The sequence below is a fragment of the Xiphophorus couchianus genome, chromosome 18 (assembly GCF_001444195.1).
Source record: "Xiphophorus couchianus chromosome 18, X_couchianus-1.0, whole genome shotgun sequence".
Taxonomy (NCBI): domain Eukaryota; kingdom Metazoa; phylum Chordata; class Actinopteri; order Cyprinodontiformes; family Poeciliidae; genus Xiphophorus; species Xiphophorus couchianus.
In genome coordinates this window covers 17,228,549-17,252,296 of record NC_040245.1, presented here as the reverse complement: position 1 = coordinate 17,252,296, position 23,748 = coordinate 17,228,549, and the positions used below count along the sequence as shown (strand labels likewise).

Genomic DNA, 23,748 nt, shown 5'->3' with positions numbered 1-23,748 from the left:
CCCAGCTGATTTCCCAATACGGGTTAGAGATCCAGTTTCCAGCTTCCTGTTTCTCTTGTCATTGTTTTCTCATTGAAATAATTCCTTTCATTATTTTCTGGAATAATTTTGGCTTTAAATCTTTTGCTTTCTCAGAACGTCCGCTGCATTATCAGGAGCGAGTCTTGCCCATTCTTCACTCTGCTGGCAATGAGTCACATCTTCTCATCAAGAAACAGCCTGCTATGGACGCCATGATCACGTACCTTGGTAAAGACATTAAAAAAAAAACCTTTCTGTAAATCTCCCAATGTTATTTATGCATAATCGGAGAACCTCAATTCTTCCTCTTAGCCACTAAAGTCGACGTATCCAAGCACGGGATGATGAAATACAGAGAAGAGCGAAGCATCCTGGGTTTGGGGCTATCCTCTGGAAATTTCCACGATCGATTTTTCATTCTCAATGTCACCTCTCTCAGAATGTACAAGGATGTTAGAGTAAGAGCAGTGGTACATAAGACAAAAATTATTCAAATTGATGCAGATATTCCTTCACAGACTCATGACCTGTTTTGTTTTTCTCTCAGAGTAACCGTATAGAACGGGAATGGATCATAAAAAACTTGAAGATTTACTTGGGAATCAAGAAGAAGCTCCGTCCTCCTACATGGTGAGAAAATGCATGATCACCAAACGGCAAATAAACTGTCAGCTTATCTAGAGAAAAAACTTTATAGTAAGGGGAAAAATAGAGGAATCTCAAATTAGTCATCAATGAGCACAAATATATTCTGCTGCACGTTTATCCCTGCTATGTAGTAAAATAGTGTAAGACAGGATCTGATCTAGAGAAGACGTCCAACTCCAGTTCTCAGTGGGCCAGCCTCCTCCATTTTGTAAATTTGTTCCAACACAGTACATTTAGGCGTACTAAACCAGGGAAACATCAAACACTTGCAGTTTATCTGAACTTGAGGACTGATTTTGGAGGCTCTAGATCAAGAACACTCAGCATTTTACTTGCTATATTGCCAAGAATTGTGATTCTGTTGGTTTCATAAAACAAAAAATATTTTTGTACACACAGAATGTTACATAGGGGTTTTTTGTTTGTTTTGGCTTCTAATAATAACAATAATACCTGTTTATTAGTTGAACAGTATTATTTTCTTTCATCTTATTCATCTTGTGCTCATCCAATAAAACTTGCAAACATTCTGTGGCACCACTAGAGGACAGACTAAGGCCAGGAATAAATCTGAACGCGATTTTATGTCTCTGTGTTTCTAGTTGGGGTTTGACTGTTGTGTATGAGAGCAAGAAACAAGAAAAACCAGAGAGACAACAGTGGTGAGTTACTCTCAATACATTTTCTAAGTTTTGCCACATCTGATATCCCATCATTCCTGATACCTCAGTTTGTCACTTGGATTTGTTAGTTTATGCATAAACTATAACTGATCAGATAACATCACTAAACAACACATCATACTCTTCTCACATTAATGTGCATCTAGGTAAGTATCTACTATAAAACTTAATGATTACTTTTTATAACCTTCAATTCTACCACAACTCCGTCTTCTCAAAAAATCTTTAAATTCAGAAATTAATTATTCACTTTAAAAATCACCTTCTTGAACACCCCTATTGTTTATACTTTGCCTCCAAGCTTCAGATATTCTTGTAAACTGTTAGGACAAAAATATTACGGTATCTCCAGCATACAAACAGAATACTGGCGATAATTGAGTTTATAGTTATGCTCTCCATATTGTGTGGGAAATGCTTTCTGTACTTTAATAATTAATGATTTCAATACCTTGACTAACAACAACAATAAAAAGACATTCTTATTAAAATAGTAAAATACTCGAATGATGATAATGCACAAAAAAGTGCCCAGAAAATGGTTTAGAGTGCCTTCAAGCAGGCTGGAAATTACTGATAAAACCGATTTATTTTAATATTAGCTGAAATTCTGGCCCCATAAAGCAAAATGTAAAGAAATGAAGGTTGATTTTTCAGTTTTACACAATATATTGTAACTAAATTATGAGAAAATATTTTACTTCCTGCAATGCCATGTATCAAGCATTTCTATGTTATTGTTAAAATGAAGATTTAGGTAATGACTTAAATAATTTTTTTAATAGTTTTGATTAACTTTTACTCCTAAGTCTCCCAAAATAATACAGCTACTTTGGAAACTTATATCAGTGCCATACAATCCTCCTTTCTTGTTCAAAGAGTAAAGGTGTCAGAAAGTATTGCAACACCAATAAGATTTTGTGTTTGCAGAAGGACATTGCTGTTTTTGTGCTGATGCATTTGCTTTTCTTTATGTTTAGAATGCTGTGGTATTTTTCTCTTAGTGGAAGTTTGATCATATTCATAATAAAGTATGCATGTAGATATGACAAACATCAGGAACTGGAGGCTTTTCTTCTCTCAGAGAAAACAGGTCAGATCGCTGCATGAGAGTTTGGTGAGTGAGGCATATGAAAGGTCGTCTCCACCTAGAGGGTAAACACACCAGAATACCTATAACCATGGCTGTGTTCAGCTCCAGGTCTCTTCACATCCCCGTTCCTCTGATGTGTTTGTGCATCGGCATAATGTGTGTGTTTGCCCCCCTTTAAAGTAGGCTAAGACTGCACAGTGACATTAAGGGTCTTGGACAAGTTTTTTGGATGCATCGAAAGGCATGCGCTCTCCCTTACTAGAGAAAAAGCATTTGGGTTTCCCATCTTTTTTGGGCTTTTTCTTTATTTGGAATCTTAATTTAAATTGTGATGATATATTAACTTGGTTGCAGCATATCAGGGTCCCAGATGTTGCATGAAGGAACCCGGTAGCAGCAATAAAATCCCATCCATCACTTTTTACTCTTCGTATTGCAGATGGTTCAAAAATGCTGGTGCAAGACTTTTGACCAAGTTTTCAAAATAAACTTGTGTTACCCCTCGCTTTAAGATTCTGGTTCTGGATTTTAGGGCTTTTTATGGACAAATGCCAGCATATGTCATTGATCTTTATACCCCCAGTAAGTCTGTAAGGTCCAGGGGGCCAAACCTACTGATTATGAAGCGCCCCAGACTGAAGACAAAAGGTGACAGAGCATTTTCTGCTGTAGCCTCCAGACTCTAGAACTCTCCCTCTGAGGATGAGAACTGCTATCTCTTTTAAAAAGCAGCTGAAAACTTTGTAAACCATCCTTTATGTAAGATCCTGTTCATTCATTTTTTCCTCTGGAGTGTCTTTTTTTGTGTTTTCATCTTTTTTTTTCAACCGTGCAACAGTACACTAATATCACTTTCCTTTTTAATGATAGCTTTACTTTGTTTTTTCCATTTTATGTACCCCTTTGTATTTTTATTCTGTACTGTGTAGTATTTTGTGATATTTGTTTGTGTGAAAAGGAATATATAAACATCAAAAAGCTTTTATTTACCTGATTACTTACGTCTCTTAAGCCAAGGCTGCAACCTCATAGCACCCAAAAAGGCCTGACAGTTCTCAGAGTTATTGTTCATTTTTTTGTATCACGGCTGTCATGTGCGTCATGTTCTGGCACTGCTCTAGCTGCAACAAAAGCTATGTAGCCAAGCAGCTAAAATCAACAAGCTCAGGCCTCCTGCGTGTAGAGATCAGTGCGTCATTTGCTCCATGTGGACCGGGATTGGAGAGAAGCGCACACACCTCCAAATTATACAAATAAGCAAGATGCTGAGAGACTGAGGGAGTTGCTTTTTTTGTCTAAGCTGTAATGCACAAATGCAAAATGTGTTTAAGGAAAGCCCTGCATTCTATTTTCCTCATGTGGTTTATAATGCCGATTTATGAACCTCACAGTGCCACTCACATAAAACCTCAGATTATTGCACACATTTGCTGCTTTGCAAGGTGCTGTACTCTACACTAAAAACCCTATAAACATCATTTATTTATTTATTTGTTCATTTACAGTTTAAAATGAACATACCACACGAGGATATAAAAAAAAGCTTTGAATGAAAAGGAGTAGTTGGAAGACAAACATTTCTATAGTGTACCCCTTCTCTCAAAAGTCACTTCAGTACACCATAAGCAATTAAGTATCAGTCAACCATCACTATAAATACACTTTTAAACACAAAACAGGCATATATATATATAAAAAGAAAATAACAAAGAATAAGTATATATTGTCTTTGTAATGATATAGCACTCTACTGAGTAAATACACTTCATTATATCTTGATTATATTTTAGTATTTTCTTAAAAATAAAAAATTGGTTTACTGCTTTTGGTTTCTTTAGGGAGATTATTACACAGGTTTGTGTCATCTGGCCATACTTGTTATAAGCAAAAAAAATACATTCTGAAGGTGTTTCCTCCAACGCATTAAGATTGCAACTGATGGTGAAATTACAGAAACCTTCCTTTTAGTGAAATGAAGAAACATCCTAGTGCAGATTTGGGCTAAAGCAGCAGGGAAGCCCCTTGTGGATGAGAGTCTAGTAGCTTTATGACCACCTTCACCTTTAATGAGATTTTCTAAAACTGCCACAATCTAGCAAGGTCTGAGCAATCTTAGAGATTCTGGAGAGTACAGGAGGATTTAGGCGTATGTTGGTGTATCAATAAAGCTGATCTGAGAATCTCTCCAATGTGTTGATATTGATTCACGAAATTAAATGTATTTATGGCAATGAAGAGTGGAGAAATTGTCATAAGTTCAATTTTCCTAAGGTGGAGCCAGACAACTGAAGAAAACCATATTACAAAGTATAGCAACATGTATAAATTTTAAAAACAAACAAGTAAATATTGAAGTCATTGTTAAAATTGTACAGGGTGTGCATGTTTCAGACACTGAAAGCTTTTCCTATTGGTTCTCCAGAGTTAATGCCTAATGTGTATGCCTCTGCACGGACACCCTAGTTCTGCATGTTATAATGTTCGTGTTCACGTCACACTGAGGCTGGCATTGTCAACAGCAGTAAACATCTTCACAGAAGTAATGGGAGCCCTGTCCCCGTCATGCTGTGGGCCATATTATCGTTTTGTTACGCTCCATTGTCACGTCTCTTCCATCTAGAAGCACACCTGAGAGAAAAACACACAGACGGAGAGAGAAAGTATAAGGACGACAGGGAATGGAGAAGACGAATATAGCAAATACATAAAGACACAGTATTTTTGTCTTCATTTTCTTGGAGCCACAAAAATTTCTCAGTATCAGAATCAGAATGTCTTTATTGTTATTGAGAGCTTATCATTTAATTGCTCTTCTTCTCGCTAAATCTTTCTTGTATCTGCAATAAACCCCGTTTAGCTCTCAGTTGTTTACAGCTGACGGTGTGGAGCAGTTGGCAGTAAATTGTAAGCAACAAACAAGTGAAAACTGTTTTAGCAGATATAAACTGTAGGAAGGCTTGCTCCTCTTTTGATTCACAGTAACAACCACTAATGAGCTCTATTAGGCATAATGATGCCAACAAGGCTCAGAGAGGGAATCTGCATGTGAGGGGCTTTTCAGTACGTGTGTCGTTTTAATGTGTGCGGTATACCTCAAACACTACCTGCTGTTTAGTTTTGTGTTGTTCTTGTGCCTCAGTGGAGAGCTCTGGAATAATTATTTTAGTTCATATCAGTGCTGCTAACAGTAGTGTCTGTGTAAATAAAGCTGTTTATTCGTTATCACAACGTGATCGATGACTCCAGCCGAAGTGGCTTCAATGATGCACATGCACACACCATGATTTCTACAACCAACACTTAAACTCGAGTGCAAACAGGCATAGATAAATAATTGTACTCAAAGTTTTCCTGTGCTTTCTTTTGGAAATTAGCTTGCGCTCTCTCTGTATTTACTCCATTGACGTCACTGCCAGGTGCAATAGGGGATGGCATGACAAAATCAGTTAATATCTTTGACTAAGTCTTTGTTTTCTTATTTTGTTTTCCTACATTTTCCTCGGTCTCCCAGAGCTTATCTGCCTCTCCTCCACACACACACGCACAAGCACACTCTGTGCCTCCCGAGTTTGTTCCACTGTCTGGCTCACCTTATTGCTATCCATTTATTTACAGGTATCTCTGCTGTGAAACCCAGTCGGAGATGAGGGAGTGGTACGCTACATTTCTTAGTATTCAGGTGGGTCCTCTCTCAAATGCAAATGTACATACATTGCTCCTGCAGCCTCTGTAACATTTACTGGCACCCTGGTAAAGGTGTGTAAGAACCTAAGCTAATAAATAATTGTTTTGGTATACTAGCTAAATCTCATACTGGCAATTTTAGAAAACTCAAGACTTCACTTTGTGTATATTTATTCAGTTGGTTAAAAATTATGTGTTGCGGGAGAATTAATTTTAATGCCACTGAAGTTTTACTTTTTGACACCTCTAATTATTCTCAACTAACGTAACTGAAGCATTATTTCAGTTGATACTTTTTAAAGTTGATCACAATCAACACATACTGAGTTGTCAAAGGTTCCTCTCTCTTTAACATCCATGATTGGGTCATTCAATTCCTACTGAATAAATGTGCAGTTTTTATGTATTGTATGTTTTGCCCATTTTTTATAATCGGAGCCAATACATGTGTTGCAGATCTGTTGTAATAATTTGAAATTCATGAATCTCTATTTTTTTCAGATAGTTGTATGGCTTCAGCAGGACATTTTAAATGTTAAGAATCCTGATTGTGTTGAATCTCTTTGGCACAAAAAAAACAAACAAAACAATGAAAGTCATTGCTGATTGTCTCAGTCTGTTCTTACTTTTAGAACGATGGCAACCTGTGGCCCCAGGACGGAGTCCAGCAGAACCCGGTGAGCCGTGTGCTGCCGGACACTCGTCACGGTAACGTGTCACTGATCCCATTGCGTGGCAGTGAGAATGAGATGCGGAACAGCGTAGCAGCTTTCAGCCAAGACGCGCTTGCTGTGAGTCAATCTGCCAATCACTGGGCCTAATCTTGGACAAACGGGACGGCTCGATCTGGAGCTGTCGACTAATCAGAGATATTCATGCTGAACAGGCGGCTGTGAACCTCAAACCTGATATATAGTACAACTTTAATGTCCCTGGGAGGACTGATTTTAGTTTTTAAAATTCAGCTTGAATGCATTTTATTTCTTTTTTCCTCTGCAATCCTTTAGCTTAGAAGGAGAAATAGAGCTACGGGTCATACCTGCACAGCATGAATATGTACTGATCCTGTGATTTGACCATGATTTATATATAGTTATAACAGGATCTGGGTTCTTTAAATGTGATGATTTAAACAAAAATCCTTTTTACTATTTGGGGTTGTTTTACAAGACCAATTTGTGTCTGGGCCTGAAAACGTTTAAGAACTCAGACAACAGGAGGACACAACAGCATCTTCACATTGCAGGCATGTTTCACTGAGAGTTGAGAAAACAGACCTGGAGAAAGAATAGGTCTGGTAAATATCTGCCAAAGCCCAGAGAAACACAAACAATTGCACATGTTTAGTAAATTTCCGTCTCAGACAGATTGCGGTTTACACCGTTTCAGAGCATGGCTCGCTGACTGGCGTCTCTGCGTACTTGAATAAACAAACTTTGACAGAGGGTTTGTTTGGCTCAGTTTCAAGCACACCGACATTAAACCAGACCTGTTCAAGCAGCATCCACATCAGCCTCTCCATCTGTTCTCTCAATTCGTCACGAAACCTTGCAGTGCAGCACCAAACCGTCCTGCTCTGCTGTGACAAACAAATGTCCACAATCTGAAGTTGCTGTCGTCTCCTCCTGCTGTTTCAGCTGCCACACACTGCTCATTACTTGGCTGCACACTGTAGTGGCACACAAGGATTCAAGTTACTTCTGCTGGAACTTCCACTAACAAAAAATATCCTTGGTGGCGGTGCTGTTCGCTGTTACCTCCTATTGATGTTTCCTTCTGATGGTGTCCTGTCCGATGTATGAACTGAACAATATTTCTGATAGGGGTGTGAGAGGTGGAGTGATACAGGAGTAGACATGGGAGCAGGACGAAGAATCACTGAGAAAGTCACACTTTATCCAACTGGCCCAGGTTTTGATTGTTTCATTTGCTTCTTTGTCAAAAACTTTTTCTATTTATGTTTCAGCTCCTTAGAGATGTGCGGTAACGCTCACAGCAATGGCAGCAGCAAGGTAACTTTCGAGCTTGCAGTGAAAAATACAGATCGTGTTTTAGATTCACATTCTACGTAATGTACTTCATAAAACACACGAGCTTTATCAACTTCACTGGTCTTCAAAACATCCCTACAACTCTTAGCTAAACCATTAAAGGCTATATATGGTGAGGGGAACATCTTGATTTTGAGTTGTCTTCTCTTCAAAGTTAAGAAAAACTAATAAATGAGAAACTTCGTAAATGTTTTATAGCAAAGTTGTTCTGCTGAATTATTTTTGTTGGCCTACATATTAGGGCAGCTGAGTGTAGATGTCATATAAAGCTAGAGAGCTAGCGGAGCACACCGTGCCTTTCAGAAAATATTCTTACCACTGAGCTTTTATCATGTTACAGCCCCAAGCCTCCGTGTATTATGTGAGATTTTACATACTAGACCAAAAAATATGCATAAATTCGAAATGGAAGGAAAAAGAATGTGGCCAACATGAACTTTGACCTGCTATGTTTTCGTCTTTAACTTGCCTGGATGTCCAGTAAATATATTACACATCTTCACTTTTTCTTTTCACCCGGAGATGATCACAATAAACACCATCTAAAGTAGAACTACAGCATTTCATGTTTGGCCAAGTCATAACACAGCCCCTTTACAGGTTTTTCTGCATACTTGTTAAAGTTTTAGACATTGAACAGATCTGAGATGCTCAAACTTGGGATATTATTTTATAACCCAACTCTGCTACCTCCTGTCATGAGGATAAAGATGTCCTCCTGGAACCATTGTTTGAGATTTGTTTTTATGGTGATAAAAGCTTCTTCACACCTTTCTCCATGACCTGTTTACTGTGTTTCTTGGTGTTCATGACACTTTTTGTGCATTAATGTCCTCTGAGGCCTTCACAGAACAGCTGGATTTATACTGAACCTTGTGTTGGTCTATCAGGAAATCCCAGTAAAACATACTAAAATTTGTGGTTGCAACATAACAGAAGTTCTAGTGGTATGAAAACTTTTGCAAGACATTTGGAGGTTCATGAAACTCACCTGTCATCTACTAAAGAGCAAATTTAAAAGATAGCTAAAATATTGAAATTCCTTTCTTATTTTTCAAAAATGGGCAATGAATGATCAAACTTTTTAATTGACTAAATGGAGTTATTTCACTTCAGAACCAAAACCATTTTTATATATCTTTTAGGATCTGTAATATCAATGAGTAAAATGTTTTTGTGTTGGTGAAAACTGCAGGATTGCTTTTAAAATGTGTAAATTCAGTTCAGAGAGAGAAAAAAAACATAAATAAAATATATTGAGATTCAAGCTTTAAGAAGCGCCAGTGAAGGGAGGAATACATGTTTTTTACTTGAACAGGCTTATTACAAAGGAATACTTTTGAATTCCAACTATGGCAAATTAAAAGTGGTTAGTAAGTAAATCATGGCTTTAAAAAATAACTTTGTGCTCAATGCAGGTATTCAGTTTTATCCCATTTATCTGAAAATATGTAGACTATATATTGTTCTGTAGAATGAAGGCTGAACGGGAATCAGAGTCTCACCCTTCAGTTTAAAATGGTTGACTGGTGGAGCCGTCTTGCTGCATCTGTGTTTATCTGTCCTCTTGACCACAGCTTATTGAGTCCACATCTCATGAGCGGCCTCATATCTGGTTGCCATGGCTGCGAGACGTCAGTGGTCTGGATGGAGAATTTTAAGCTTGACCTCTCAAGAGACTTTATTAAATACAGTGAAACTGATTTAGCTTCAGGGAGATGGGCTGCATACATACTCTAACCTTTACTGATGTTTGTGACAGGATGAGTTTGAGATGAAATGTGATGTTCAGTTTCTGACATGATGGATGTTTGTTGTTCAAAGGTAGGAAGGAGAAGCTCATCGGATGATTCTGAATAATCCAGGAACTTCCTCATTCGGTGATTGTACGGAGCAGAGTGATGGACACTCTGAGAGCATGGACTCATCATTAGAAATGTGAACTTGCAGCTCCACCCAACAAGACCAGAAAAAAAAGAAAAGAGAAAAAAAAAAGGTAAATCAACGGCAGGACCCTGTGAGAAGCCCATCCTGCACCCCTTTCCGTTCACACCTGGATGAATGGAGTGTTGGCATTAAAAGAAAAAGGAATAAACCACAAAGATTTCTCCAGCTTTTTCCAGCTTGTCATGCACCAGGTTCCACTGTTCTCATTGTTTACTGGAGTCAAAAAAAAGACACACACTTTATTCCCCTAGTGTATTTGTTGTATAGAGTTAGTTTGGCACAAAAACTGAGTGCTTGTATGTTTTTTAATTTTTTTAATACAAGTTTGAAAGTCTTTTGTAGCTAATTGTTTTTTTTATTCACTTTAAATACGATTGCTTTGGAAATGAGTTATTTAATTATGCAGCAGAGAGCTGAGTGGTTGTTGTAAAGGAAATCTGAGATCAGAGGAGGTTGTGATCTAATTTCTTCTGGACTGGGACTCAAACGTGTCCGCTGTTCGACCAACATCTGCTTCTCTGCTGGAAATCTGTGCAGCAGCTTAGGCAAAATTGTCACTTCTGCTCAAGAGGACAGTCTGATCATATGGAAACCAGCAGCTTCAGGGCTTCAAAAGTAAGTCGATCCTTAACCAGCAGATCTCCATCATAGTAAAGTCAGAGTTTTTAGCTACAAATTTGGTGAACTATGAGAAAAACTGAAGTACCTGATTTGTTGTTAAATAACTTTAGAGTACCTTAAAAAGGTTCTTTTTCTTCTAAGCATCTGTACTTATTTAAACATGAAGTTGTTTTGTTTTTATTTCTCAGCTGTCTTGTTTCTCCCTGTTGGTTCTTTGTTTTGCTTGAGTTGCATTGATGCGGCCTTTATCAATAACCAGCAGTATTTCTGAAGGTGTAGATCACAAATTTATTACACTTAATTTAACGTAATGTCTCTTTGTCTATCTGCAATGTGGGGTGTTGTCAGTAAAGTGTTTTAATTGTTCGAAGCAAACATTTAAACTTTGTCAATGAAAAACTAATTAAAATGCAGTGCAATGTCTTATTTAATATTCCAGGTTTTGGGTTATTCTGTTGAAAACAATTTTCTGTTCCTTCATCTCGTGTTGTGTTTGTTGTTCGAGACCCTCCTGTAGGTTTTCCTTCTTTTAAAGTTTCATTCATTTTGACAGCAGATGCTGCACCTCCAGTCAGATTTGTTCAACTTTTTGACTTCTAAGTTGTTTTAGTTAAAACACCCTTTAAATTTGTTTAATATTTCGATAATTGTTGTAATACTTATATAAAATATTTATTGCACACAAATACAAGCTAAGCTCCCATGTTGCAAAATACTATTTAATGAACTTAAATTGGCATTTATATTTCATTTATTACAGGAGAATTTTTTTAAAAATATTTTTTGGAAACAATTAAAGCTACAGTATGTAACTTTTATAAAAACATTTTTCCATATGTATTAAAACTGTCTATGTCATGACAACATAATATAATTTTAACAAATATATAAAAATATATATATATTTTTTAAAATTAAAGCTCTGTTTTTTGTTACACGTTCCTGTATTTTTCAGCTATTTTTCAGCTATATATTTATATATATATACTGTATATATAGCTGAAAAATACAGGAACGTGCAACAATATGTATATATATAAATGTTAATCTCTGGGAACTTTTCTATTATCCATTCTTCAAAATGGGAAAGAAAATAGATCATGCCACTGGCTAATCTGGCCTTTGACATAGAAGGAGAGGATGCTCATAAAACATAAAACCCAATAATCAGTCAATTTGGCTCTCTTTCTGTTAAGTACTTGGCTCTGGAACCACAGGTGTCAAATCCCAATCCCCAAAGATCTGATTCAGACGTGATGAGCCTGGGACATATTTCAACTGACCTGCAAGGACTGAAATTTGACACCCAGATCCTAAACTAAGAGAATGAAACAAAGGATTGGCTGCACTTTTAGCATGTCTAATTAATATTTGCAAAATTTTTTAACCAGGAGTTTGCTACCATTTTCCAGTTTATAAATTTATTTATCAATGCTATCACGTTTTTTAAAGAGGTTTCAGCTGAAAACTTGTCACATAGTTGTTGATCAACGTAAGGGTTATTATAATTTCAGTTTTCAGCTGAAAACTTGTCATATAGTTGTTGATCAACGTAAGGGTTATTATAATTGGCGCCTGTGAAACTAATAAACGCATTAATCTAGTTGTATATGCACTGTTTCTGTTTGAACATGCATAGTCATGACCCTCCTGTTATTCATTAGCTGCACCAAAAAAGTTGGTGCCTTCCAGCTGTGGTGTGGCTGCATGGTAATTCTGTTTTCCCTCCATCCTTTTGTGAGACTAATACACAGGCACACACACAAGCTGTGAAAAGACGAGCTGGACCTCAACTCATGCCACAACATTTTGCATCTGTACAATACAAACACGTAGAGACAGAAACTTCTGCAAAGCCTGCAGGTTTCATGACAATGTCACGCAAAAGCCCTAAAATAGAAGCCTATAGATGGGCTGTGAGGAAGAACGTCAGCTCTGTCACTGTGTGGTGGGTTACAGTGATCAGCTAGGGACCCTCAGGATGGCTTCTATATGTGTGTGAGTGTGTGCGCGTCACGGTGGTCCACCAGCTCTTCTTTCATTCTTTTAAGCAGAACTGACACATCAGGGTCACTTTTTACCTCGAGACTCCCACCGGAGAGCGCTGCAAGGGACTTGCCCACATGAGATCTTCACTAAACTGTTCACAGGCCTGCACAGGAAACCCATTGGGGGGGTGGAGGTAAAAAACACATGCACACTGTGGAGTGGCCTTTACTATATAGGTTATGGCAGCGGTTACATAATGCACACAGGGAATGGAAGTGGACAAAGAGAGAGAGAGGGGGGGGAGGGGTCAAGCATGTAAGGGGGAGATTAAAATGAAAAGTTAGAAAACGGCTTCAGGCGCGGACCCGAGAGGTGTTGAGGTGCGTCAGCCCACCCACCAGCCTTCTCTAGCCCACCTGACCCGTCCCCCGAAAATAAAAATGTAAATCACCACTGAGCCCGGAGTGCTGCGATCTCTGAAACTACACAAACAGCTAGAAGGAGAACAGCAGCAGCCACCTGCCTCCTGCAGACACCTGGACATCTTATGTGTGTGAGGCACACAGCAGCAAGAACAGGACCAGAGTGAGACGGCATCATCTGGTTTCCTCCGCATGCAGCGGCGCTTTCGCACACAAAGAATCCACAATTAGAAAGTTCAGGGCGGGGTTTAATCAATGCCTGTTTTTTAAATCTAAATTACTGGTTGACTTTGCACACCTACAGTTGTGTTTTGCCATTGTAGATGTTCAGCCAAAGAAAATGTTGAACCTCATTTTTCCCTTAGAGTATAAAATGAGGATGTCCTCTGTACAGGCATACTGTATCTCAAAAAACACATAGATGTTTGGGTTATTATTTAAAAACCAAAAGTACAATTTCTTGCAAAAATTAAATTTGAAAGGGAGTTTTAACAGAGAAATGTGGATTTATATACAGTTTGTTTATGTACCGTGCAGTATAGATACTCAGTACTTGACTAGGGAATTGCCTGAACAGTATCAGTGTGGAGTGGCATGGAAGCGATCAGCCCAGGATGCTTTGATACCAACCCTCAGGTCATTTGCTTTTTTGCGTCTCGTGTCTGTCATCTTCCTCCTGACAATCCATAATGGATTCTCTATGGAGTTCAGGGGAGTCTGTTAGCCAGTCCAGCACTGGAACATCATGGTCATGAAACTAGGTTTTGGTATCTTTGCCAGTTTTGGCAGGTGCCAAGTCCTGCTGGAAAAAGGGATTCAGCATCTCAACAAAGCTTATCAGCAGAAGGAACTGTACAGTGCTCTAAGACTTCCTGGTAAACGGCTGCGCTGACTTTGAACTTTATAAAACCCAGTGGACCAACACGGGCGGATGACATGGACTCCTGAATCATCAGCGACTGAAGACTATGCCTCCCAGTGGTGGAATCAGGTTCTGCACAGCCGGAGGACATCAGATTTTGCTCTGCAGGCTTCTTGGTTAGCATAGATGAGACATCTGTGGGGGAATTTTTCTAACTTCAATGCAGATGATGAGATCTGTCAGTCACTCGGGCTCCACCAACAGTATCCACCACCTCACTGACGCCTCGATCCCACTTAACCTGCAGCTTCTTAGTCCTCCTTCTTACTCCCTTTTCATATTCACCTTTCAGTTTTGGTCGACACAATATGCTCTCCTTCACCAGCAGACTCAGAGTTCCTCAGTCAGGTCCTGACAGCAACCTGTAATAACAGCCTCTGTCTGCACAATGACAAATACATAACGCTGAGCCTCCATCTGTCGTCTGTACCTACGCCCTCTGTGTCCACTCCAACCTGAAGGATTGTTTACCCTCCACCATCACATCTGTCAAACTAAAACACTTTGTGAAGTATCAAAGGTCAGAACCAGACAAATAAGTCAAAGAAACATGACCTTCTAGGTTTTTAAATGTAAAATTTTTCTCTTGTAAATGACAAAAGTAGGACCTTTAGGAATATGGAGTATTGCTAAAGATGCACTCGCAATTTTACTAATTTATTCCATTGCGATATCTTGCAACTGACACAAAGTACACAGTTTTAAAAGTAAGTAAGTATTTTTAATTTATTTTTCACTTCAACAGAAAAAAAGCTGTTATTAGCAGTAAGGGCACTGAGTAGGCCAGAAAAGGAGCCAAGCAGTGAATGTGAATAAGGAATCCCATAAGGTCCTTCTAGTCCTTGAATTAATTCCTGAATGTCTTCCCGGAAAGCCATAAAAAAATGTTTATGCTGCAGTCAATATTGTCTTCTCTCCCTCTTTTCAGGGGTTTTTGGGGTTATTACATTCTAATTCAGCGTCAGGGTTCACTTACTGCAGCTTTTAGTTAGTCAGTGGGCTGATTTACAGACTGTCAGATATACTGACCTGTCTGAAATGCATGGAGTCCAGCTTACCTGGTCTTTGTTTTGACCTCTAGATTTAAACAAGAAACAGACAAAATATGTCACTTGCACCCATATTGTAGTTCAAGTTCAGAGGCTGGAGTTTCTGCAATATGTTGTTTCTCACACACTTTTGTTAAAATGACAGCTTAAAGTCAGATGTTCAAGCAACTAAAAAGAACAAGCAAAACTGGAGGAAGCATAGATATTAACGATAACAAGCAAAACTTTAAAATTGCAATTTTAGGCTGCATTGGTGTGCACACCATACGACGGATGCTTTATTGAAACTCCTTCAGTGAGCAAACAGGTACTGGTTTACATAAATGTGGTATTTATATGCTAGAATATATAACCGTAAAAATAAATGAGATACTTTAGTTTTCTTTCAAGGAACTAAAGAGTCAAATATGTGATTTATGAATACATTTAGCATATGAATAAAAAAGTGATGTTACCACAAAAAATAAAAAATAAAAATCTGCAGAAAAGCAGGGGAGCTGTTTGATTGTCAGATGAGTCCAGCACCTGATTCCCAAATATTTTTGAAAAGATTGAATGTACTGAATGTAGAGGATCTGAAACTAAAGTTTGATGACAGAGACCTTGAGACATTTCATCTCCTTTTGAAAGTGTCACCAGTGTGAGAGGCAGCCTGAGGCTGATTGGGCTGTTGTAACTGCAATTGATTTTGACAGGAAAGGCCCAAGAATCTCACTCAGCGCCTGATGACGTTGGCAGCCAGAATCATCGTGCTGTTAGAGCTGCAGTTGTCACAGATCATGGACTGGTACCAGCGGCCTGTTGGCAACCTTTCAGTTCTTGGAGGAAGTCAAGCAGTCACACGTTTAGAGACTGAGGCCCAACACAAAGTTGGGCGAAGTGTCTCGGAGGTTAAACGTCTGTGTTGCTGTCTGCAGCTTGAAAAGGTTTAAGGGATGTATTTCACCACAATGAATACATGTTTGCACATAAAATAACACTTTCTGTCTGATAAAAAACAAACCATGTTTCAGTTACCATTAGTGATAGATGGTTTCTGCTTGGTGTGGGAGTAGAAAAATGAATCCTGGTGTAATCTGAATTTCACGACTTCTTAACACTTTAAATCAGCTGCTCTATCTCTCTTCCAGTGTCAATATATCATAATGCTGAGATGTTTATGATGTTTTGGTTTTCCTCTTTGTTTTTATGTCGCCCTATGCAGGGCTTGAGAAATGAGAAACTCTGCTCTAAAGAAAAGATTTATAGTTTCTTTTAAGTCCTGTTTACACTTAGCCATTTTTGGGTAAATGTAACTTTAGCTGTCTGAGATGTGTTTGAAGAAAGTCTTTGTTCAAATCTTCAAGTCCTTCATCACATAGTCTAAGGTCATCTGTGATCAAACTTCATCTGTGATCCAGAGGTCTAAGATCCAGAAGTTCTTAGACCTCTGTGTAACCCCCCATAAACTATGCTGATCTGTCTGTATGTTGAATGTGTTTGTTTGTTAGTTCTTAGAATGTCCTGTAGAGGGCACTAGACCCACATTTCTCCTGTGTTGGTACGAGAAGAAGAGGGAAGAAGAAAAAAGAAATGGCAGACTAAGCACATTTCAGCAGAAGTAGAGAAGTTACTGCGCATAAGTGCTGCTGTGATATGAAAGAAATCTGTTTATTTTGAACTGGATAATGTACATTCTGTTCTGAGATTTCTCCGGTGAGTCTGTTGTTTTATTTTCAGCTGCTTACTTACGCAGAATGGCTACCTAGCTGCAGCTAACGTTGCTCAGTGTTTTTCGAACCGGAAAAAAACCCAACCGGAGTATAAAGTGTCGCTCTGTAAGCAGCATAGCTCTGTGAAATGAGACTGTTTATGATAAATGATGTTTATTAAGTCATTTCTTCATTACTGAGCGTTTTTGGTTTATTTTAAACGCTAATTTGATTTTCACTGAGAAGTAATTGAAAGATTTCTATGATTTCCGTAAACCTGCCTGATCGGTTAACGCTCTACATGCAGGTTGGTGTTTTTTTTTTGGACGACCGATACCTGAACGAGCCAGTGGTTCCAGAACCAGGAGGGTTCCGCCGCCATCTTTGTGACTCGGACTGAAGCCTGGAAAGACGGAGGTTCTGGTGCTGCTGGATGTTTTGCGTGGACAACAGATAAGCTTATTGAACAAAAAGGGGGCTCCAAATCTTTTTTTTATTCCACAAACTATTTGTTCATGAACATTTTCATAACGGACAACTTATGTGCACTTTGACTGAACTGTTATATAGAAGGACTAACTGGAATATGTAATTTCTTTTGTTGAAATAAGCTTTAAAGCTACTGTTTAAAAAAAATCTACCCTCAATTTTCTATATATTAATTTGATATTTTGATATAAGGGTGGACAATTTAAGTTTTATACCTTAATTTTATTAAGGTAATTAGTGTTACCTGGATTATTATTTTGTTTGTGGGAAAAGAAAAATAAACTTGAGTTGTTAAAACTTGTATGCTTATCATCCTCCTGTGTGACCCTAGAACAAAAGTAACTTTCCTACTGAAATTATTGCTGATTAAATTAAGTAGTGGTTACATCTGGATCAAGTTTCTCTGAAGTTTTTCTGAATCTGATCATCTCAACTGCTTTTCACCATAGGCTTTTCACAACTGATCCAAAATCTCACAACCAAATGTCATATTTGTGTCATGCGTGCTATGAGGCAAGTGTTTGACCTCTTCAACTCGAAAGAAAATAAACTCAGCCACATAAACTTGCTAAAGCCACATTACATTTATCAATCTTACCCCTCCGCCCGGAGACGGTTTCTAGCTTTATTACCTGTAAATTGCATTCAGCAGTTGTTTTGTAGGATGATATGATGGAGCCCGTTTAAGCAGGAGCGCTCGGTTGTCTGAATGATTAGCTGTTTCGTCAGCTTTCTGATGAGCTCAGCGAGTTGAATGATTTAAATGAGTTGATTTAAGTCACATCCCCTTTTTTTGACAGATGGCTGTAAGCATTTGATTGAACGTGACTTGGATGTTTGGAATGGGAAAGCAATTCATCAGAGGGTTTTATTGAGTTCTTGCTGGAAATGGAAAATAATCAATCATGTCTGCTTATCACAATTCTATTTGCTGCTTGAAAAATCGGCTCAGTCACTGTGGCTTTGCGAAGATTCTGACAAGGCCTAAGCACTGTCCTCCACCGTATGTCAGTAGCTGTATTGGTTTAAGTGTTAGTGAAGTATATGAGTTATTATTCAACCTTTTTAAGGGACACTGCGTTACCTTGCACAACTTAAGTAGCATTTCTTTCTTGGCAATTTTAGCTTTTACTCCATTTGATGCTGGTTGTTTCTTAAAAAAAATAAACAGGGGGCGTGCCGTGGTGGCGTAGGGGATAGCGCGACCCATGTTTGGAGGCCTTGAGTCCTCGACGCGGCCGTCGCGGGTTCGACTCCCGGACCCGATGATATTTGCCGCATGTATTTCCCCCTTTGATGTCAGCCTACTTTCATATAAGGGACACTAGAGCCACAAGAGACCCCCTGGAGGGGTTCAAAAAAACAGCTAATTGAATTTTCTGGTTTGACTTGACAGTCTTTGGTATACTTTCTTTTATTATGATAACTTTATTCTGTCTGAATGAACTAATTCAATAAAGTATTAGCCACTCTTTCTTTGTTCCAACACTTTGTGATTCAACTTGGGTTTCTTAGAAAGGAAATGAATTAGGTGATTCAAACCTGGTTTGTCAGCTTCAGGGAGTACGATGCTTGCTCCAGAATGATCTGCTTCTGCCCTTAAAAGTTGCACCAAAGGAAAATTACATTTTAATGTTATCGGCAGCTTGCTGGAAGAGGAAAGAGATTTCAGATTTCCCCCACTGATCTTATCTGATCATCAACTCAGATCAGCTGAATCCTCAGGGGGAGAACAAAGGAAGCACTGGTATTACTATTGGCTTTGCAGGAATTTCTTTTTTACTCTGTGATACCAACTGCTTCATATTCTGGCTTTACTAAAACCTCAGCAGGGATGCATGCACTGTGATTGTACCGCTTCTCCAGCCCTGCATCTTTAGCAGCTGGAAGGTAGAGGTGATTTTAAGTCACCAGTCCACCAGTCTTAAGTCTCTGCACATTAACTAATAACATACCCTGTGACCCTACTGTGACCTGTGGGTTCAGTTTTCCTTCCTACTGAATTATTCCTTTGCACCAAAGCTGCAGAGGTTGCACATGCAGACGTGTTTGTAATTTAAACTGGGTGAAAAGTAGAAAAGGTGTCCCTTCCTCTACCATCTCACACAGAAAACAGTTCAGCGTGAAAAGTAGAGCTTTTTAATGTTTAATGTTTACATTCTGAGTTTTAGTGGTTGGTAGAAACCAGAAAAAGAAAGTGAAATCAGTTAAAAAAAAATGCTTTTGGAACATATTGTGATAAGTGAAATATAATGTTTTCAGATCAATATTAATGTGTACCTGCTGGAAACATCTGTTCAATCAGTGGGCAAAGTTTTACATCCTGACATATCATCACTATTTTAACTACCTGCTACTTTATGCCCAGTAGATTCTGAAAGCATCATTAGCTTCACTTAGAAATCTCTTCAGGAGAGGTACACGAGGTGTTACATTTTTATGTAGGTATGTAACCAGCCTCATTTACCTCAGATGTTTTTTGCTTGGATTGATGGATTTATTTTCAGAGCTAAAGTTCCAGGGTTTATTGTGAGAGTCTGATGCAGCAGAAAAGGTTGCAATGCATTATGGAGAGTTATTTAAATTGTAGTTTTCAGTGTAAATGTATTTTATGACTATTTATATTTATGGCTATGGCTGCCAAAGATTTTTAATGACCGTTTGTGTCATTGGAAAATAATGTTCCGAGTCAGTTCTTATCTTATTTTACCAACAACACACACTTTACTTCACAGTTTCACAGGGGGTTGATACATAATAGATATTTTATAATGCTTTGATGAAGGGTTTACTGTTAGTTAAAAAAAATTAGCAAACGGCAGAAAAACCAAATGCAGCTGTGATCTGAAAGTTTCCATAGTTTTGCTGGTTATTGGTGTTAGGTCTTCTTTGACGTAAGAAGGTCAAAGGGGTTCAAAAGCTGGACAGGCCCTTTTTGCATAGAATTTGCATGTTGTCCTCATGCAAGCGTGAGTTCATACCAAGTATCCTGACTTCCTCTTACAGTTCAAAAATAGGCATGTTAGGTAAATGGCATCTTTAAATTTTCCTTAGATATGACTTGTGTGCGTGTGGTTGTTTGTCCTCCATGTTTCTGCGTTGACCTGTGATGGATTAGCGACCTTTCCAAGGTTGCCAGTTGCAAGACCACTTGAGACGAATGCCAGAGAAAAAAAAAATCTAGGTTGCTAGAGAGTTTTTCAGTGCAGAGACAGCAGTGACAACAAAACTGTGAGAGCTTTATGACTGTATGTGCAGGCTAGATTTTTTTATAGCCAATTTTTCTTTTGTTTTTACTTTAACAACCGTCTGAAACTTACATATTTACAGAGTTTACAGATCAGTGATCTGTGGTCAGAGGAGGCAATGCCTGTAATCCTGACAAGTGAAATAGGTACATGACAAGTAAAGTAGATGCTAAGAATGATGAGAGAAAATCAATTTCTCCTTTAAGCTGTTCTAAAAATGTGTTGCTTTATTGGTAATATCTACATTTTTGTGATCAAAATCACTGAATTTACACATTTCCTGTTTAAATACATGGAAGAAGTCTGGTGTGAGGCAGTGCTAAACAGTATCTGAGAGTAAAAGAAGCTCAATGTGCTAATGGCGGAGAAACAGAAAAACGGCTTATCTGCTGTTATAGGTGGCCATGCTAACTAGCTTGAGCATTCACAACAGAGTCTGGCTACAGCTACCTCACTCCTAGCTGTAGTCTAGCTAGGAGTGAGGAAAGGTGTGAGCAGTGCATGCACAAGGATGATAGACAACGCCAAGACCTTCTTCCTGGCTCTAATTGGTTGTTTCTGACCGGGTGATGTATTTCTGTGGCAGTAGGACTACAGTTGAGTCACAACATAGTGACAGTTTTAATAGTCACCATGCAAAATGCTTCAGCTTTAATAGAAGAGGAGTAAATACTCAGACATAGACTTCACTCAATGTTTTATTTTATTTATTTTATTTTATGTCATACTTTTAATCTTTTGAAATCCAGCGGTGTAATTTGTTTTTCTTTGAAACTGCTTCGTGAGAAGAGTTTTAATCAGGAAGCAAAAACGGGCTGCTGTGTACACTGAGTTAGCTTCAGCTGTTAACTTCTGTCAAAGCAAGATTTTTTATTTTTTTCTAAGTCCAACCAGTCTTGGTTTGAAATGCAAATGATTTCACGCATTTCAATTTTAAGACTACATGGAGCTTTGAATGTGTTTGTTTTTTGTAAACTACACACTGAAGTATGTGCCTTGAGGAATATCATTTTTGCCCAAATATGTGTGCACTCCACACAACATTTGAAAGCACTTTGGCAATTTATCAAGATTCTCTGGGGATTGTTTATTTCTGCCCCTTAACTGATGTTGTGAAACACAACAGAGAAAATATCATAGGCATAAAATTGAATCTAATTTCTATTTTTGTTGCAATCAGGGATCTTCGAAGTAAACAAAACAGCAAATGGATCCAGACATGTTTTGTTTTTCATTGTCTACTATGACCCTTTGTCATTATGCACACAAGCTCTCCTCTAGTTATCTTTCTATTATCAATCTTGACTCATTTATTCTCATAGTTCTTCGTGGCCTTGTCTGCATTTATCCCCAATGTTTTAGTGCTCTCTCTCTCATCCTGTCAGGAATAACTTCAGTCCCCACTAAGCTCCAAATCAAGACGAAAAAGCTTCAGACAAGTTTTGTGGATAAAATCGATGAAATCTCTTTGTTCAGGTAAGACTCTTAATACATGTCGCTCCTTCTGCTTCCAGCCAAAATCATTTTCACCCCAGAAAATTTGATCTGCGGCTTCACTTCCAAGGAAACCAACCTAGCATGAGCTGATCATCATAAAGGTGTTGATCCCTGCAGCACTAAAAATAACTTTACTGTCAGGGGTCACACTGCGGCTGTGCTCAGTGTCTGGCTGAATTAAGAAGCTGTTTGCAAAGCAACACGAGTCTTTTATTGCCTGAAATAAGTTGAACATGATGATTAAAAACAGCAGGGACAGCAGTAATGACATGTAAAGAGAATTTTACATAAGAAGGGAAATAGTGTCTTTATTTTTTTTTTCTCTGTCATGCAAATCTTTTTCAGTATCGTACTGTTCAAGTTAGGATAATGAGTCGTTATAAACAGTCATCTTTCACAGACGTGTGGATAAAACTGCAGGAAATTCTTTTTTATTGTTGTTGGTGTGTTTTATTTGTGTTTTATTGCGTCTAAAGTCAGAAGTGCTCTAACATCTCTATCAGGAAAGTTCCTTGTGCTGTCGAGCTTTATGGGATGCTGATGTCATTTCCCTGCCGGATTTGGTACCCACCCACACTGTCAAAAGTACTAATACCTACTTTAATAACCATGGTTATTTTTATAAATAGTATGTTTGTCTGTGGGATGGTGGTTTGACCAATGCTCCAAATCTCTGTCCCTCAGTGTTTCAGCAGTGCAGTTATCCTCAGGCCACGGCTAGATTATTGACAGTTCTCCACCGAATGCACCCTAAAACCTAAAAACCCCGGGGCTTCTTAAAAGCGGGATCATTTTTTTCTTTTGGATTCCCACTGTGGTCTAAGCTACATGGAGATATGGAATATTGGAGTTTAAAGGAAATGCCAAATTTGAATCTCAGGCAGTGAGATGAAGAGGTTCAGTCATATCTTCATTTCACCACAGGCTGACGGTTACCTGCACATTTAAACGATTTGAGGCCTGTTGACAAACTACCTTGTTGGAGAAATGTGCTATATAAATAAACCTGATTGACTTACTCAATTTTTTAAAAATGAAACCTTTGATACAGTCTGACATATGAAATATAATTTAGCATTTTACTGTTCTGTACCAGTCACTTCCTCAGGTCCTTCCTCTGTGTTTTTCCTCCTTTGCTTCCTTCCTTTGTTTCTTGTGTTGTACCTCATTTTGTCCCTCTAGGTAAAACTCAAGGAAGAAGAGGGGTTTCTTCCTTGAGTTTTATCTTCCGTCCTTCTGTACTTCCTTCCTTGTCTTGCCTCGTTTTCTTACTGCTTCTTATGATCAGATGAAGTCTGTCTGCACTGATAAGGTCCAATAAGAGGATTAAAGATTTTTCCCTGTAAAATATCTACAATAACTTCATAGGGAACTTTTGTGCTGTTTATTTAAAAAGATGGTTTAAAAGCTGACAACGATGGAAAGTGGAGTTTGGGGTTTTTAGATGAAAACCAGAAACTCTGAGTTATCTTTCAGAGACCTTGGTTAGGTGAACTATAATCCTTTTCCATAACCTATTACAAAAGGTGTCAAACTCCAGTCTTGCAGAGCGGGTGTCTCTCTGCTTCTGTACATCTAAATCAAATGATATGGATATTATCACGACACCAAACTCAACTGCATGCTGGGGAGGCGATTCAGTCATTTAATTAAGGTGTGTTGGACACCGGCCATTCAAGGACGCCTGATCAAG

The 23,748-nt window shown here is 38.4% G+C and overlaps 1 protein-coding gene and 1 long non-coding RNA gene across 7 annotated transcripts in view; both read left to right on the top strand.

Annotated features, from left to right (window-relative positions):
• arap1 (ArfGAP with RhoGAP domain, ankyrin repeat and PH domain 1) overlaps positions 1 to 11,181 on the top strand; it is a 71,174-nt gene extending 59,993 nt beyond the window's left edge. For 4 of the 6 annotated variants that reach the window (XM_028045112.1, XM_028045115.1, XM_028045116.1 and 1 more), the window contains 8 exons: positions 136 to 249; positions 334 to 479; positions 569 to 651; positions 1,272 to 1,331; positions 6,061 to 6,124; positions 6,762 to 6,920; positions 8,096 to 8,141; positions 10,005 to 11,181. In XM_028045112.1, coding sequence (XP_027900913.1) covers positions 136 to 249; positions 334 to 479; positions 569 to 651; positions 1,272 to 1,331; positions 6,061 to 6,124; positions 6,762 to 6,920; positions 8,096 to 8,116 — 647 coding nt within the window. In that variant the 3' untranslated portion in view covers positions 8,117 to 8,141; positions 10,005 to 11,181. The remainder of the gene's footprint in view (positions 1 to 135; positions 250 to 333; positions 480 to 568; positions 652 to 1,271; positions 1,332 to 6,060; positions 6,125 to 6,761; positions 6,921 to 8,095; positions 8,142 to 10,004) is intronic. The other 2 variants (XM_028045114.1, XM_028045113.1) reach the window with 2 other exon arrangements.
• Positions 11,182 to 11,702: 521 nt separating this feature from the next.
• LOC114161658 (uncharacterized) lies at positions 11,703 to 12,357 on the top strand. The gene is made up of 2 exons (XR_003599061.1): positions 11,703 to 12,202; positions 12,263 to 12,357. It is a non-coding gene; the product is annotated as an uncharacterized LOC114161658 (long non-coding RNA).
• The last annotated feature ends 11,391 nt before the right edge of the window (positions 12,358 to 23,748 follow it).